Genomic DNA, 17,772 nt, shown 5'->3' with positions numbered 1-17,772 from the left:
GACTTTGACCATTTCTTCACTTATAATCTTACCCAACGTTTACATGCTATCAAAAAAGCCACAATTTGATGTATCGCTTTGACATTTATTTTGTTCACCTTTATAATTCCGCTATTTGATGTGCAGCTTGCATGGGTTTTATTAAATTTTACGTTTGACCACTTCCGGCGGGACACCTGGAACCGATTCCGGTTGTCTCAAATATGGTCTGAGACTATGTTTTTGTCAACTGTTCATCGAGTTACCTGAAAAGCCGAGAATTAAGGTGATCTGAGGCTATTTTCTTGCTAACCGTTCGGCAGGTTTTTGAAAAAGCCGCAATTTTATGTATCGCATGCATGATTTTGGTTCACTTCTATTAAATCACTTCCGATAGAACACCCGAAACCGATTCCGGAATATTATTACAAGTTCTAGATGTGGCCTGAGACTATTTTCTTGTTGACCGTTCATCAGATTATCAAAAACGCTACTATGGATTATTTCCCTTCTATATTTTACCACTTCCGACGCGTTACTCGTCTTGTCACCAGTTCTGGAACACTACCGGTTCTCCCAAATATGGTCTGAAATTATTTGTTCATTAACCGTTTATCTTGTTATTGATTAAGTCATTGATAAGTCGCATGTATTGGTTCTCATTTACATTAGACCATTTCTGGCGAGACACCCGTAATTGGTTCCGTAACACGCTGATATGGCTTGCGTCTATTTTCTTGCAACTGTTCATCATGTTCCCTAAAAAGCCGTGATTTGAGCTATCGCATGTATGGGTTTGGTGTCACTTCCAGCCCGGAACCGGTTGCGGAACACTACCGATAGTCTCTTAAATAGTCTGAGCCTATTTGCTTGCTAAAGTTTATTAGATTATCAAAAAAGCCATGGGTTTGGTTCAATTTTATATTTAGCCGCTTTCGGAGGGAAACCTGGAACTAGTTTCGGCACTACTGACAGTCCATAATGTGGTTTTAGCCCACTTCCTCAATAACCGGACATCAAGTTGTCGAAAAAGCCGTTATTTGATGTGCCGCATGCAAAAGTTTTGTCAACTTTTATATACGGTCACTTCCGGCGGAACACCCAGAACCGGTTCCGAAACACTACCGGTTCAGATATGGTCTGAGACTGTTTTCTTGCTAACTGCTCATCAGGTTATCGAAAATGCCGCAGTTTGTTTGTGTTTGTTACATTTTTATGTATGGCCCCTTCCAAGGGTACTGGTCCGGAACACGTAAATGGCCATAACTCCGGAACGGCTGGACCGATCCAAACCATTTTCAATAGGAAACAATGGGACCAGATTCCGCGTCAAATGAACCGTTGGTCATTAAAATCGGTTCAGGTTTACTGCCAAAAAGTGATGTGAGTTTTTTTGTACACATACACACATCCATACACACACACAGACATCACCTCAATTCGTCGAACTGAGTTGATTGATATATGTGACTTGAGCCTCCGGGCCTTCTATCAAAACGTCGTTTTTGGAGTGAACATATAGCCTTTCCAGTACACTTAGTGTACGAGAAAGGCAAAACCCCGAACGAGTTCATGGACGTGAAGGAACTCGTCACGGCACTGCGGCAACCGTGCGGGGTGTAGGTTCACCGCAGCCTTTCGGCTACGGAAAGTTTCGACAGAGACACAGGTGGCCTTGGTTAATGCTACCTGTGGTGGACGCTAACAAATTCGTCTAAGTAGATAAGCTCAAAGTGGGCAGGTCGGTATGTCCGTTAGGCATGCACGGGCCACGATCCAGCCTCGTTGAATACGCCTGCAAAAGAGCCACCGCTGCACTGTCCCGGATGATGTCCAATAGCTCTCCGGTGTATGCCAGTAAGTGCAAGCTTCTGGCTAGTGTCGCTACGTCCATACTATAATATGGCGGCCCAGCATGGGGCACGGCGCTAAGTACAGATTGCGAGCGCATACCGTACCGTGTCACACGATGCGCTCTACGTCATCACTGTTATGGTTCCTATCGGTATCCTTATCAGGGAGGACATAGAGTTATTCAAAATGCGCGGTACAAGGGGCATACGCAGGACTGCAAGATTGGCCTCCATGATCAAATGGCAGCGCGCATGGGACAGTTCCAAAGGTTGATCACGAGCGAAAAAAGCTGTGTTAACAGTTGCCGTGTGGAAGTAAAATTCCACCTGAATCAAGTCCTTTCAGGCCATGGTTGCTTTCAGCAGTATCTACATCGTTTCGGTCATGCGGTTTCTCCAGGATGTCCGGTTTGTGCATGTTTAGAGGAAACGGCGGCACCCTTTTTGTTTGTGTATTCGCGTGACCGCACATTGCGTAACTGCATGCTTGCCAATCCAAACAATCTTGTCCAGAGGATGTGTAGGAATTCTTGGTACTTTGATTGGTGCCAGTTCTTGATACTTGCTGTGCAGTTGGAAGTAGACGTGATGTCGGCCCTGCTTGCCTTCCGATGACAAAGGGAGTAGTGAGGACCATCCGCGAGACTAACTAAGCGCCAGCATGCTACCTTGGTGTACTCCCAAAACCGAGTCATCAATGTTCGTTGCTGCAGGCTACGCAGTTAAGCTTGAGGGTGCGATGTACACTAGCCCCTCTGTGAAGCAATGCCTTCTTGGTGGTTCCGAAGAAACAAAGTGTTCAGCGACCATGGAAATGTCGAGGTAAGAGTAGTCATGGTTTCACTTTTTTTTTTGTAGAAGACGGTCCTTAACCTCACACCACCTGGGCCGTCCTTTTCAGGTACAGTGGGTTTTCGATTTTATCACGGTCAAAAAAAAATTTACCGTGAATTTAGCGAAACCGTGAATTTGGCGAAATGAAAAATAAATGAAAATTTTATGTTAAAAATCAATAAACTGCAAAATGTTTGCATTGTAATTCACAGCTTTAGTAATGTGTCAATGAAAGTATTGTTTAGGCGCTGCCCATACACTACAGAGACCCATTTCGGGTCATATCCAACAACCATCTTCCTCTGTATACAAAATTTTATTTTTTTATGGACCTAAGATTTTATCCAGATCTACCTTCCCCTTGAAGTCTACGAAGTTTATGTACGGGCCAACCGTGATTGGGAGTCAAAACTTACAAGAACATTGTACAATTCTCGCGCTTAGTATCATACAGGCGTATGATCGTTTTCTGTTTATCGATCTTCTCTTTTGTTAATAACTTAGCCAGCAAATTATTTTCGGTTGTTTTCGTTGTTCTAGAAGCTAGTACTAGTCGTCCATCACCGAAACATACCAAGATATCATCCGAATATTGAACGTATATCTCGAAATAATCCGAAGAGAAAATTGATGAAGAAATATCAAGCATTGTAGATATGCCCGTAAGAAGTTTTTTTTTTGTAGTAGATAATTCAAAGTCTCTTTTATAGACAAAGCTGTAAGAAATAATCATACGATTTACAAAATGGAATTGCATTTATTTCAATGAACGAGGTAATGGAAACTGAAGCAGTAATCATGAAAGTGAAGAAATAACAAGTTTGTTGTGACTTATCTTACAAAGTTTATTCGTCAAATCTTAAAAGTTTCCATAATCTAACTAATCGTTTTTGTATGAACTGCTTCCCTAACGGTTTTCATCAATTAGATATTTACAATATTTATTTATGAAATTGTTTCATGTGTAATGACCAAAAATCTCTATATTTTGGATTAGGGATATTGAGGAAAATAGTCATTGAAATAAAAATAAAATATTTTTAATTTGTGAAAATTCTTTAATCGGTTTTAAATTTGCTCTGAGATTTAAAACCTCTATTCATAACAACCTATTCCCACTTTTTTTCTCATAGTAAAGGTCAAATATTCCAGACTTTGGAAAGCCCCAAAAAAAGTAGTTTCACAATCAGGGCCTGTCTATAAACTACGTAGACTCTTAGATGGAGCAGGGTTCCTGACCAAAGTCTTCGCTTCATACAAATTTCGATAATTTTGTATGGACAAAAGTCTACGAGGGGGTCTCAGATGGCCAAACATTAGCCTACGTAGTTTATGGACAACGCCTAACATTTATATGTTGATTTCGCGATGTTTTAGAAAAGGCGTGATAAAAGCGAAACGAAAACCGTGATAAAATCGAGAGTGAATTTGGCGAGTAGTGAATAAAATGACTAGTGATAAAACCGAAACGCCACTGTATCTGTTGAGCAGATTATCCCCCCCTGGTTTCGAAAAAAAGAAAAAAAAACTATGACCCGCGGCGTGTTAGTGGAATACCTGTAAGTAAAAAAAATTGGCAACCAATGAGCAGATAAAATTGCATTTATTCTGCACTACATACGCCTTCACTGCAGGACATTAAATGCTAATCTGCCGTATATGTTCCATGTAGGTTTTGGCCGTATATTAGGCTGATTTAATGCTTATTCTTCCTATCCCCCAAATTGTCGAAAATAAAAACAAAAATATTTTCCCCTGCTCATTTCAGCCGCTCTATATCCTTCCCTTCCTCTTCCCGAGCAGGAACGAATAACTGACACATAAATGCAGTATACCAAAGTCAGGTATCATACCAAGACAAGGTATTGGTCAGTTACCCAGTTATGGAAAATAATTTAATTTGGTATTTTGTAGATATTGATAGAATACCTCAACGAGTTATTGGTTTGGTGTTGATGACTGCTTGAGGTGTTATTCAATTATGGAAACATCACTATTTGTATGGAAAAATCGCCGATTATTATTTAAGTATTGCCATACCTGATGTCATTATTCACGTGTCATGCACAGAATACACACCAGTTACTATTTTAGGTATTTTACCACTTATGCAGGGCTTCCTAATACCTCATTCAGGTTGTAGGTATTCGGTTTTCTATACCTGAGTTTGATATTCTTCAGTTATTTTCTCCTGCTCAGGTTTACATATTACTTCCACTCTCTACTCGGCAAAATTTGAATTTGTTGTTTTTTGCTGATCTCGCTTAAATTGAGATTCGATCCCCCGATCCTTTGGGTGATGATGGTGCTGAACCGCGCTACAGGATAAGCTATAAATGAGCAGATAATGTGTGTTGATTTTTTGATCTAATTAGGGTTATTTCGTTGTGCCCCGGACATCGGCTCGGGCAAGTGCTGATAGTCGAATCTTCCACATAAGACACGATGGTTTAAGAAACCAATTATGGAATTTATTTGGAAAACATTTGTTCTCCCAATGATTTGCTTCATTGCCAGCAATAATTGATAGGTCATCTGAATAAAAATGGGTCCTACTGCCGTGGTACATAAATTGAAAAGTTGAAATGTGTAGCAGTTTTAGCATCACTCATCTCTCTTGGCAGTTTTATGGCAATAAAGCAGCAGTTGCAATGCTTGTTAACTAAAACGCATCGTGCATTTTAAATGCTACACAACGGCTGTCAGGTTTGAAACGGCATTTAAAATGCTAATATAGGGCAATTTGGCAGTCGAACTGATATGATACGACAGCAAGCAGATATGATGTAGTTTTAAAGCTGAAATACGGCTTATTTAAATGCTTATTGGTTACCTGGCTAATGTTCCTTTTAATTCCACTAAGAATTTGCATCCTTTGACATAAAAGTATTTCGACGTCAACTGGTAGGTCTTCTTCAGTGTCTCGTACTTGACTCGACTCAGTACGAGACACTGATAACGACCTTACAGTTAAGGTCGAAGTACGTATCTGTCAAAGGACGTAAATTCTAAGTGGAATTAGAAGGATTAGTGCTTAACCCGATTTTCTTTTTTCTTATCAAAAACATGTTTTTCCTATTTTTGGAAATGTCAACCGAGACTACCAATTTTCAATCCGCATAATTTAAATTTCAACCGTTAAGGAATGCTCCATTATAAAATATGCTGCATTGCCTTTAGTAGTCTTCCGTCACGACGCCACTTCAGTAGCATGCAGATTTCCATTCCCTTCTAAGCTGATCCAGCCCTCCAACCAATCCATCTCGGGTGCAAAATTTAATTTAGAGTTTCTAACGAGCAAAATAACTCCCCATCAGACGGCGAACGGGAACGAAAATGCATCGTAGCTATGTCCCTTGGTTGGCTGGCAGTAGTGGCCTGTCGGTTTTCAAACAAATCGGTATACGACAACGACGACGATGCACACCCGCCAAAACGTTGCTGCTGCTGCTGCAATCTCTGCCGATCCTATATCTAGTATGAATAGTGGAAAAGCCAACACTTGGGTGCTCGTTCGTCAAGCGCATGATAGTAGGGTTTTGCATCATCTCGTCGGTACACAAGCCTCTTGGCACGACGACGACGGGGGATGATGGAAACGAATGAATGAAAAATGAAAATAGTCTTGTTGTGTCGTCTGGCTGATGGCGTTATTTATAGGTGATGAAGAGGAAATGCTTCGGATGCAGGCGGGTTTAAAATATCTTGGAATTTTATATGGAATAATATACTATTGGCATACTGAAGTACAGGCGGCGGTACAATAAAACCTTGATTTCGTAACGCCTATATCACGTATGAATGAATTTCTGTCTATCTGAATGTCGGTCTGACCCTTATAAACTCTAAAACTACTGTGAAAATTTGTATGCAGGGTTTATTAGGTCCAGAGCAGATTCTTATGATGATTAGCGACCCCTCTCCCCTATGGAAAGAAAAGCTCCCATACAAATGGAACTGAAATTTCTGCAAAACTCGAGAACTTATCAAGCAAATGGGAGCAAACTTAGCATCTACAGGTTTGTCAAGACAAGAAATGATGCTATGGTAGTGTGAGATCCCTGCTCTTTATTGAACCTCCACCCACATGCTGTATTGAAGGCTAGATAGTGCAAGATGGTTATGTGAGGTCAGTGTGAAGAATTAGCCTTAAATAAAAAATGATGTGAGATCGTGTCCAGCCGGGGCCGAATGATTATTTTTATTCCAAGATTTCCTCCGGGAATTTCACTAAGAATTTCCCCGGGAAATCCTCCATGAGTTTCTCCGGGAATTCCTCCATGAACTCCTCCGGTAATTTCTTCAGGAATTCCTCCGGATTTTCTCCAGGACTTACTCCGGGAATTTCGCTAAGAATTTCCCCAGGAATTACTCCATGAGGTCCTCCGCAAAATCGTCCATGAATTCCTCCGGGAACTTCTTCAAGAATTTCTCCGGGAATTTCTACAGGAATTCCTTCAAGAATTTCTCCAAGAATTTCTTCGGGATTTTTTTCAGGAGTTCCTCCAGGAAATCTCCGGGAATTTCTTCAGGAAAACCACCAGGAATTGCTTCGGAGATTCCTTATGGTAATTTTCCGGGAAATCCTACAGGAATTCTTCCGTGAATTCCTGCAGAATTTTTTCCAAATTTTTTTTCAGGAAAACTTCAGGTTTTTTTTCAAGAAAATTCTCTGGGAATTCTCAAGCATTTCCTGAAGAATTGCTGGAGGAAGTCCTAGAGGAATTCTCAGAAGAATCCTTGGAGAAATTCTCATATGTTGTCGTGAGAAATTCCCGGAATCCTGAAGAAATTCCCAGAAGGAATTTCAGAAGAATCCCCGGAGAAATTCCTTAAAGAATCCCTGAAAAAAAAAATCCTGAAGGAATTCCTGGACGAATTCTTGGAGGATTTTCTGAAAGGTTTTCTGAAGAAAACAATTCCTCGAGGATTTCTCGGAGAAATTCCCGGAAGAGTTCCTTGAGAAATTCTCTGGGATATTCCTGAAGACCGGCCGGAATCTATGAGCAACCTTAGGGAAGATCGGGTAGCCAACCCCGGTGGAAACTTTGGTCGTAGGCTGACAGGGAAGGGGGGTTTGCTTCGCAAACCTGAGCGTCTGTTCTCCAGGAGGAGCGGCCCACAACAGCGTCTGATACCCATGCTAGGGGCGACTGATCTACGTCCGAGTGCCAGGGAAGGACTCTAAGCTCAACTGTACACTATGGTCCTCCGGAAAGAAGGGGGTTAGTGTCAGGCCCTAGCCAGTCGTAAAAAACCCATTGTAACGGAAAATCAGCAACAGAATAATACGAACCGAGACCAACGGCAACGACCCCAGCAAACAAAAAGCACTTGCGATTGGAGACTCGGTACGTGGAACTGCCGATCTCTCAACTTCATTGGAAGCACCCGCATACTGGCCGATCTACTGAAGGACCGCGGGTTCGGCATCGCAGCGCTGCAGGAAATGTGTTGGACAGGATCATTGGTACGAACGTAGAGGTAATCATACCATCTACCAGAGCTGCGGCAACACACGCGAGCTGGGAATAGCTTTCATCGTGATGGGTAATATCACAGAGAACAGACATCCAAGTCCAGTTCCGAAACTGCGTAAGGAATTTAACGGCCATTTTAAATCGGCAACACAAGTGGCAATAGCGTGGCGCTGCAATCGGTTAATTTCCCATACTAATTTAATTCACCACTTGAAATGTTTCAATTCACCACTGACTGTGGCAATATGGTGTTTGGTGGCGTTAGTGTATTGGTTTGCAACCTTACTCAAGTAAAGATTCAAATCCTTACACAACCTTCCGAATAAAATTTGTTCTAGCCTTGATGTCAGAGGCGCGTGATCGGTTGGTGGCCGATCGACGAAAGAATGTGCAGGTTGAGAATCAAGGGCCGATTCTTCAACTTCAGCATAATAAACGTGCATAGCCCACACTCCGGAAGTACTGATGATAACAAGGACGCATTTTACGCGCAGCTCGAACGCGAGTACGATCGCTGCCCAAGCCACGACGTCAAGATCATCATAGGAGATTTGAACGCTCAGGTAGGCCAGGAGGAGGAATTCAGATCGACGATTGATAAGTTCAGCGCCCACCAGCAAACGAACGAAAACGACCTACGACTCATTGATTTCACTGCTTCCAAAAATATGGCCATACGTAGCACCTATTTCCAACACAGCCTCCCTTATCGTTACACCTGGAGGGAGATCACCACAGCAGACGGAATCTCAAATCGATCACGTTCTGATTGACGGACGGCACTTCTCCGACATTATCGACGTCAGGACCTATCGATATTCAACATCTCGGAGCTCGTCTTCCATCATCCGGAGGGCCGCGTAGGACAGTTTCGGTACTTGATTTTGATTAATATTTTAGAATATTTTATTGAAACAGTTAAGCAATGAGGAAATATCATTTTTTTCTGAAATGTGTTCCATTCATTCGAAAGATTTCTTTCGACTTTCCAGAATTCATGGAAAAATCAAATTACAGAAAATATTGCCGTGTGCATTCGATATGCAAATATCAAATGCGGGATCACCAAATGCGGTAAGATTTTCTAACAAGTAACCCGATGTCAGTGGGAGCTTTGGTTTTGACTATGGTTGCTAAGTTGCCTTTGGTAACACTGTGTTACCGCGTTTGGAGCGCATTTGGGCACCGTTTGCATCTTGAACGAACACAGCAATATCTTTAAAATAAATTGGTAAATTATTCCCCTTGAGAAGCTTCTCAACTTAAGCATTTTTTTGCCTTCCTCGCACACTAAGTGTTCTGGAAAGGCTATGCGTTCACTCCAAAAATGACTGTTTTGATAGAATGCCCGCAGGGTTGAGTCCCATATACCAATCAACTTATCTCGACGAATTTCGATGATGTATATGTGTGTGTATTAGTGTTTACAAAACAAAACTCACGTCACTTTTCGGCAGTAAACCTCATGTTAATGACCGATGTTAATGACCGACCGATCATTCGACGCGGAATCTGATCCCATTGTTTCCTATTGAAAATGGTATGGATCGGTCAAACCGTTCCGGAGTTATGGCGATTTAGTCCCGCCGAAAGTGGCCAAGTATAAAAGTGAACCAAATCCATGCATGCGATACATCAAATCGCAGCTATTTCGATAATTTATTGAATAGTTACCAAGCAAATAGACTCAGACCACATTAGAGATTACCGGTAGTGCTCCGAAACCGGTTCCGGGTGTCCCACCGAAGGTAGTCAAATCTAAATGTGAACCAAACGCATGTATGCAACACCTCAAATCACGGCTTTTTAGGTAACGTGATGAACACTTAGCTAGAAAAAAGTCTCAGATCACATTTGGGACAACCGGTTGTGTCCTGAAACCAGTTCCAGGTGTCCCACCGTAAGTGATCGAATGTAAAAATGGACTCATGCACAGCGCTGCCGCAGACAAAAACGAAACAACAAAAAAGGGTCCGCAACAAAACTTTGTTATAACCTTGGCGAGACATAATAAGGATCACGTTCTTTTTGTTAGCAACAAAATCCATAGAAATATTTGTCACCTTTTTTTATGTCGTGATTTTTCAGTTGGTTTGTGCAATTGTAAATTTTTATTTTATCAGAAAGTATTTAAGATGACTGAAATGTTGATACACGCTTGTGTGATGATATTTGTTTAGTTGCACTCATCGTGTAATCATCGTTTGTTACAAGAGGCGTTTGTTGGTAACAAAGAGCGAAAGCAACAAAGTGTTTATTATTTTGTGCTGCGTTAGATTGACACACTGCTCATGCATGCGACACATTCCATGCAGGCTTTTTGAAAACCTTATGACCAGTTGTCAAGAAAACAGCTTATTAGAGACTACCGCTAGTGTTCCGGAACCGGTCCCGGGTTTCCCACCGGAATTGGTCAAATGTCAACCCACGCATGCGACACATAAATTCATGGCTGTTTAGGTAACATGATGAACAATTAACAAGAAAATAATTTCGATTTGAGACAACCTGTGTCATGGTTCCGGGTGTCCCACCGAAAGTGGTTAAAAAAGTTAACTAACCCCATGGTTGCCACAGATCAAATTGTGGCTTTTGTTTTGCCTGATGAACGTTGGATAATGTGAACAAAATCTTGATAAAACCAAAATGATTTAAGGCAGCCTCTATTTATTACGTTACGCTTAAGGTGAATCTGAATAAATGACCAAGCCACAGATCGAATTTTTAAGAGCACAAATCTGAGGAATCAAATATTGGATTGCGCTGAAAAGTTGATCGTTTGGTTACCCGCTATTGGTGACCAATCGATTAACTTTTCAGCGCTAACCGTCATTTGTTCTCCACATTTGTGCTCTTGAAAATTCGAGCTGTGGTCATATCTTCACCTTAAATCGATTTTTTCTACCCCTCTCCCCATTCCATAAATTACGAAACGCTCTAGGGGGAGGGGGGGAGTACGACCGAGCGTTACGGCCCATTCAAAAATTTTAAGGTTTTCATACAAAAAAGCGTTACGGAAGGGGGAGGGGGGTTAAAAATGTGTATTTTAGCGTTACGTAAAAAATGGATGCTGCCTTATGGAAAATCGGATTCATTTATGAAAATTTAAAACCTTTTTTGGTGGACTGAATGCACTTTTTGATTTGTTTATGGAACTTTTATAGTTTATTATTGTTCCTAGTCCTACTCCTTTATTGAAAATTTCTGATTTTGTTATGGATAATGATCACTTTTTTATGAGTCGTTATATTTTAGCCATAAACTTAATTCAATTAGTTCACGGCATTATTCCAACAAATAAAAAGCAGGTTTTTTTGCACAAATATTCAACAAAACCATTGGATTTTCTTTTTCAGTAAATTCAATTACCTAATGAATTTGATGCGTGAAAAGTATCTAATTCTTTTCCTTTCTGAAATTTCACCAAAGTGATTTGCCTGTTTAAATAAAGTAGGATTCTACGCTTTTGGTTTAAACTTTCAGTTTATGACTGTCGTGACAGGAAAATAATATCGAATGTAAATATTTAATCAAGCAAGTTTACTTATTATTTGTTTTATTTATTTAGTAAACTTATAATATTGTGTTCGTTTTTTTGTTCTTACTCTGCAATAAGTATTACAAGATCATCCAATGTAATCCAACAAAAAAAATTACACCTTTATTATAGTAAATATGTTCTATACATAGCACCACAAATTGCCTATTTTTGTCTGGAGTCAATCATGGCACCTTAACCCTTTGGAGCCGGAGTGGTCATATATTACACCAACATAGAAACGGCTGTATAAATTCACCCATTCGATAAAACAGAATATCGTCTTTGGAAAAGTAGTTGCAAATTCAGTCCTCCATTAGGAAAAAACGGGAATATTTGTATTTAGGACTTCATTGATAACCTAGAACATCCTGAACACCGTGAAACTTGGAAAAACGAAAAAAAAAAACTTGACATACCAGTTGTTCTAGAAGCTGAACTTGGAAATGTGGACTACGTTTATATGTATTCATTTAGCACTTGTCAGTAGTATCAAAAGGTTTTTTTATGTTCTGGGATGTTCTAGGCTTTCCAAACTGTCCTATAGCGAAGTTCTTCAAATCTACAAGTATAGTTTTATATATTTTCGCCAGAAATAATAGAATTGCATAACCTACTGAGATCCGTGAAGCTCTTGATATCTACAATGTCATTTATAGACAGTATAGAGATATTCCAGGTCAGCCAAACTACCTTGGAGTTCAAAACTTCAGGTCTACACTCGTAACACTGCATAATCAACCGCAGTAACTGGAGCAATCTGAAGTTTACTAGCTTACTATAAACCTTTGGGACATTCAGCACATATATTCAAGGTCGACCAAACTGTTCTATGATGAAGTCCTTCATATCTACAAGAATATCTTTTTGTATTTTTGCCATAAATAATAGTATTACATAATCGACTGGCATCTGCGAAGCTCTTGAAATCTCAAATGTCATTTAGAAACACTACAGGGGAATTCCAGGTCAGCCAAACTACCTTGGAGTTCAGGACTTCAGGAATACACTCGTAATATCTGCTATACTGAGTAACGTTGAATTTTTATCCATGGTTGCTGGACCAATCTGAAGTCTACTTTTTCATTATAAACCTTTGGGACACGCAGGGTCGTCCAAACTTTTATATAATAAAGTCCTTCAAATCTACAAAAATAATTTTATGTTTTTTCGCCGTTAATAATAGTATTGCATAATCTGTTGGGATCCGCGAAGCTCTTGAAATCTCAAATGTCACTAAGAGTCATTACAGGTATATTCCAGGTCAGCAAAATAACTTGGAGTTCAGTACTTCAGGTCTACACTCGTAACAGTATCCATATCTGTTATATTAAGTAACGCTGCATAATCAACCTCGGTTACTGGAGCAATCTGAAGTATACTTTTTTATTGTAAACCTTTGGTACATTCAGGTTCATCCAAATTGTTCTATAATGAATTCCTTCAAATCTACAAGAAAAACTATGTGTTTTTACAATAAATAATAGCATAGCATAATGTTCTGAGATCCGTGAAGCTCTTGAAATCTCAAATGTCATTTAGAGACACTATGGGAATGCTTCAGGTCAGCCAAACAACCACTGTAACTTCCAGAAGACTTACTGGACATAGATTACAAATCGTAGTGTTTAATTAAAGAAATTACCTTTACACCCGTAGACTTTAGGATCTAGACTCAAGAACAGTTTGGATGACCTAGGATATCCCGACTGATCTGATACTGTCTATTGACCTGTAAGAAGACTTACTGATTACAAATCGTAGCTTTGTTAAATGAAAGAATTCACCGTTACACCCGTAGACTTTAGGATCTAAACTCAAGAACAGTTTGGATGACCTAGGATATCTCGACTGATCTGATATTGTCTATTAACCTTTTAAAAGACTTACTGGACATGATAGATTACAAATCGTAGCTTTGTATAATGAAAAAAGTTACCGTTACACCCATAGACTTTAGGATTTAGGACTTTAGACTCAAGAACAGTTTGGATGACCTAGGGTATCTCGACTGATCTGATACTATCTATTGAACTTTCAGAAGTCTTACCGGACATGATAGATTACAAATCATAGCTCTGTATAATGAAAGAAGTTACCGGTACACCCGTAGACTTAAAGATTAAAACACAAGAATAGTTTGGATGACCTAGGATATCCAGAAAAAATATTTTGCATAGTATACTACCGTTTTTATACTATTGGTAGTCAACTACAGAAAAACGTAGAAAAAGCTCCGTAATAACGCTTGGAATAATTCCGGCTTCAAATGGTTAAGCTCAAGAACAACTGAGGGAGTAAGTGAGTTAAAAGTAAGGGAGTATATAAGTGAGTACTTTTACCTAATTTGAAAAACAATTTTGCCAATAATTTTTTTTTACACTAGAATTTATTGATGGTGAAATTAGTTGTGAATATCGGCGAATTGAACACTTTTATCTGTCGAGCAAATTTGGTAAAAATGTTTTTGAAAAATTTGGATTTTCTCGGAGTCCCGGAAATCTCGAGATTATACAATAAACTTATTTCTTGTTACAAGCAAAAACGATGTTTTGGCAGTAAAATGTAAATACCTGTAAAATTTTACCAGCTTTGACGAAGCAATTTGGTTTGTCTTCTAATCTTCAACGTTTTGACAGTGGTTTTTCATTAGGGCCTAACTGACATAATTGATTTCTCTTCATCGATTCACTCTTTTTGTTATTACAGAATGTACATTGAGTATTCCAAATATTTTTCGGGTAACATCCGTGGTCGACGGCTACACCATTAGCTGTAGGAATAAGAATAATTAACTAAATCGTCTTTTTATTATCAAGTCATAAGCGAGAATCGGCGAAGAGAAATCGATCAAAGTTCGGCCCTTGTGTCATTGTCGGTTTATTGGGCATGATATTTTCGTTCAGTTCCACAGGACTTGGTTTACATTAGTTACAGCGACAACCTAGCAACAGTTAAGCTATTTTGTTTTTGTTACGAAATTCAAAATATAATCATCCAAATACATGTTAGTACAAGAAGTTTCCTATAATGATGATTTTACTGGATTTCATGACCCTGGAAGGGTTAAGATCTGAACTGCAAATTTCGAAATGTTTACTTTAGTCGAAATACTTGTACATGTAATTCCAATCGATAGCCTAGTGAATGCCAGTAACTTCATCATTTACGTTCAAAGCGCACTACATTCATCGTCCTTGTATTTCATACGTTTCCTCCAACCACCGTACGTAAAGTTAAATGTTTGTTTACATCATATGCCGAATATCCGACCGACTGACCGACCTCCGTCCATCGTCATTACACAAACTGTACCGAAAGCGGCATTTGTGTGTGCGGTGGAAGACTACGCACACACGAGACTTCAACGAGTTTTTCCGCAATGGAGGCGCCGCCAGTTCATTCGCACCTTCCGCACGAGTAGGTGGTTTGTTCAAAACGTGGAACACAATTTATAGTCACATTCGTAGACGGAAATGGATCTTGTGGTAGGAAAAAAAAGTGTAAAAAAGTTTCAAAATAAAATTTTACTTACACTGTAGTTACTGCGATATGACGACATCGCCACAGATTCCTCCTCGTTCTTCGCTCGGATGTCCTTGTCGCTTCGTTGAACACCGGATGAACAATCGCACTTTGCGACAAGGTTGCAAATTTTCCTTCGACGGATTCAGCAAAAATGCAAACTTTATCACCAATCGCCGGCTGGCGGTATGAGAAATGCCACTGGCACAACTTTTTTCCTCTTCTTTTCACAGCGCACTTGAGCGCAGATTTCCTCTTTTTTCCTCTTTTCTTTATGCACAACTCTAGAATGTGTTACAACTATTTTCACTCAAACTACACTACCACTTGTTGCATCACCAGCATCTTTTTTCTCCATTTTCATTACTCTCCAGACTAAATTTAGTGGGCCATAGTGGTTTCACTACTGTGGCGGTGCCGCTGGTGGTTGAAACTGCCTCCTTGTTTGCTCTGTGGAGGAAATTGAAATTCTTCAACTTCGAGTGGAACAGATTGAAACTAAAAAAAAAACTTCACAAAATTCGTTTCGTTGTAGCAGATGATGATCGATGTCTTTTTCCCTGTGTCGTTCGGATAAAACTGATACCGTCGCTTCGAGTCGGCTGAGAAAAATCACTCACGCACATTCACCACGCGGAAAACAAAGTTGCAGCAACTAAAAGCGCACTGCTCGTGCTTCTTCAGCAGGGGTGCGATCACGGCTTGATCTGGGTAGTAGTATGTATTGTGCTGAAGAAACACCATGCGTTCACTCCGTTCGCGTTAGAAAACGCAAATTCACCACTCACATGTTTCTTCGCTCGCTGAAGTCGTTCCAAATGTTATGAGTTCAGAATGTAACATGTTATGGTTCGACCATACCGTTACAGATGAAATCGGTGTTTAACTTGTACTAAGAAATATCCACCTGTATTTGGTCTTTAACAATACTATCATCACTTTTGCGAAAAATGTCTTTATTGATTTGGCTTAATTATTTCTGAATATTCTCAACGAGATAAGCCAAATACTTGCGCAATGTTATTATAAGGATCGTTTTGGTTATTTAAAAAGACAAACAGACTTAACACTTCAATCATTTCCATAGTACACCGATTTAGCGGTATATTTATAAAAATTTAGTTGGCCAACTGTCATTCCGTGGCGCTCGCATCGTTTTTGTTTGAGTTTGATGTTTGCCCATTACCACCACCTAATTCATGGTTGGCCAATCTCAGCCCTCCTAGCATTGAGCGAATATGTTTCCGTGACTATGATTTGAATCGAAAAATGTTAGAAGTGTTACGTCTGTTTGTCTGTGGAAATAGCTACAAATAAAAACGGCAGCTTTCACATTACTGCTAAATATGAAATATATGGTTAATAGATTTTTGATTAGGTATTTTATGTATTTACATTGCACACTGGGCCACGAGCGGGATCTAGCAAGTAAAAACCTCTAGCGTTTTGGGAGTACATTTTTTGAGTTGGTGTCTTCGGAGACTAGTATTTATTTTAATTGTACTTTTATGTGGTGATGACAGTTACACAGATAAAAATAATGAGAATTACACGTCATGTAAACTTTATATAAGTCATGTAAGCTTAAGTGTATCATGATTTACATGATATTTCATGTAAATTTACATTATATGTCATGTAAACACTCATAGTCATGCTGAATTACATAACATATCATGGAAGTTTACATGATATTTTATGAGTTTTACATTATATGTCATGTACGCTTCTGTGATATCCCACGCTCCAAACATGTGCATCATATGTCACAGAAATTTACACTCTTTTTTCGATCTGTGTGGTTGATAATTTTGCCGCATAGGTGACGCTGCAATACTAACTTTTTTTGTTTTACGTCCTAGAGCTTTCCCGTCTTCTGCAAAGTTGTAGAGCGTGCAAAAATAAGTAAAGTCACCGAAGACACCAAAGTTGTGTGACTCCAAATAACAAAGTAATACTAAAAATAGTAAAATTTATGTAATCATAATGACTATTTTTAATGTTATTTGCAAATTTATCTATTTTAGCACTTCACATGTGTTAATCAAAGTAGCCTGCGTCTGATGAACCAACTTTACATCCCGAAACATTTAAAATGGTTTTTTGGGCAAAATAGTAAAAATTACTATAATTTTTACTAGCATTTTTCAAAAAGTTGCAAATTTCGGCAAAATTTGCTGCTTGCTTGAAAATATACCACTCAAGATCTATTAAATCTGAAAGCTTGTCGGAGGTATAATTTGGTGTTTCTTAAATATTGGTGTATTTATACCACAATTATTTTGAAAGAGAAATGGAGCAGTTTAGACTTTGTACATGTTTAAGACCCCATACCTACGATTGAAATGATCTTTTGAACAAAGCTTAAGTTCTGTCAAATTGGCAGACATTTAGATGGCGATCCAATGGTAGGTAAAACAGCTTTAAATAGGAATAAGTATGAACATTTGTTTCAAAAAGTTCTTCACCAAAAGGCCAAAGTCAAGTTGTATTCTCCAAATCCTAAATATGAATGTTGGTGAAGAGTGCAACTGACTTCGACAGACAATTAGGTCATTGCCCT

At 39.3% G+C, this 17,772-nt stretch overlaps 1 protein-coding gene across 8 annotated transcripts in view; it reads right to left on the bottom strand.

The window, feature by feature from the left end:
• LOC115263279 (serine-rich adhesin for platelets) overlaps positions 1-17,772 on the bottom strand; it is a 552,542-nt gene that overhangs the window by 484,429 nt on the left and 50,341 nt on the right. For 4 of the 8 annotated variants that reach the window (XR_009997896.1, XM_062852798.1, XM_062852800.1 and 1 more), the window contains exon 1: positions 15,220-16,062. Coding sequence is in view for 7 of the 8 variants with exons in the window: in XM_062852798.1 (XP_062708782.1) it covers positions 15,220-15,246 (27 nt within the window). In the remaining variant the exon portion in view is untranslated. Of the gene's footprint in view, positions 1-15,219; positions 16,063-17,772 lie in introns of those variants that run through there. The other 4 variants (XM_062852797.1, XM_062852795.1, XM_062852796.1 and 1 more) reach the window with 1 other exon arrangement.

This window comes from Aedes albopictus, chromosome 2 (assembly GCF_035046485.1).
Source record: "Aedes albopictus strain Foshan chromosome 2, AalbF5, whole genome shotgun sequence".
NCBI classification, from domain to species: domain Eukaryota; kingdom Metazoa; phylum Arthropoda; class Insecta; order Diptera; family Culicidae; genus Aedes; species Aedes albopictus.
Note: the sequence above shows the minus strand (reverse complement) of the source record. Positions and strands in the feature narration are given on the sequence as shown.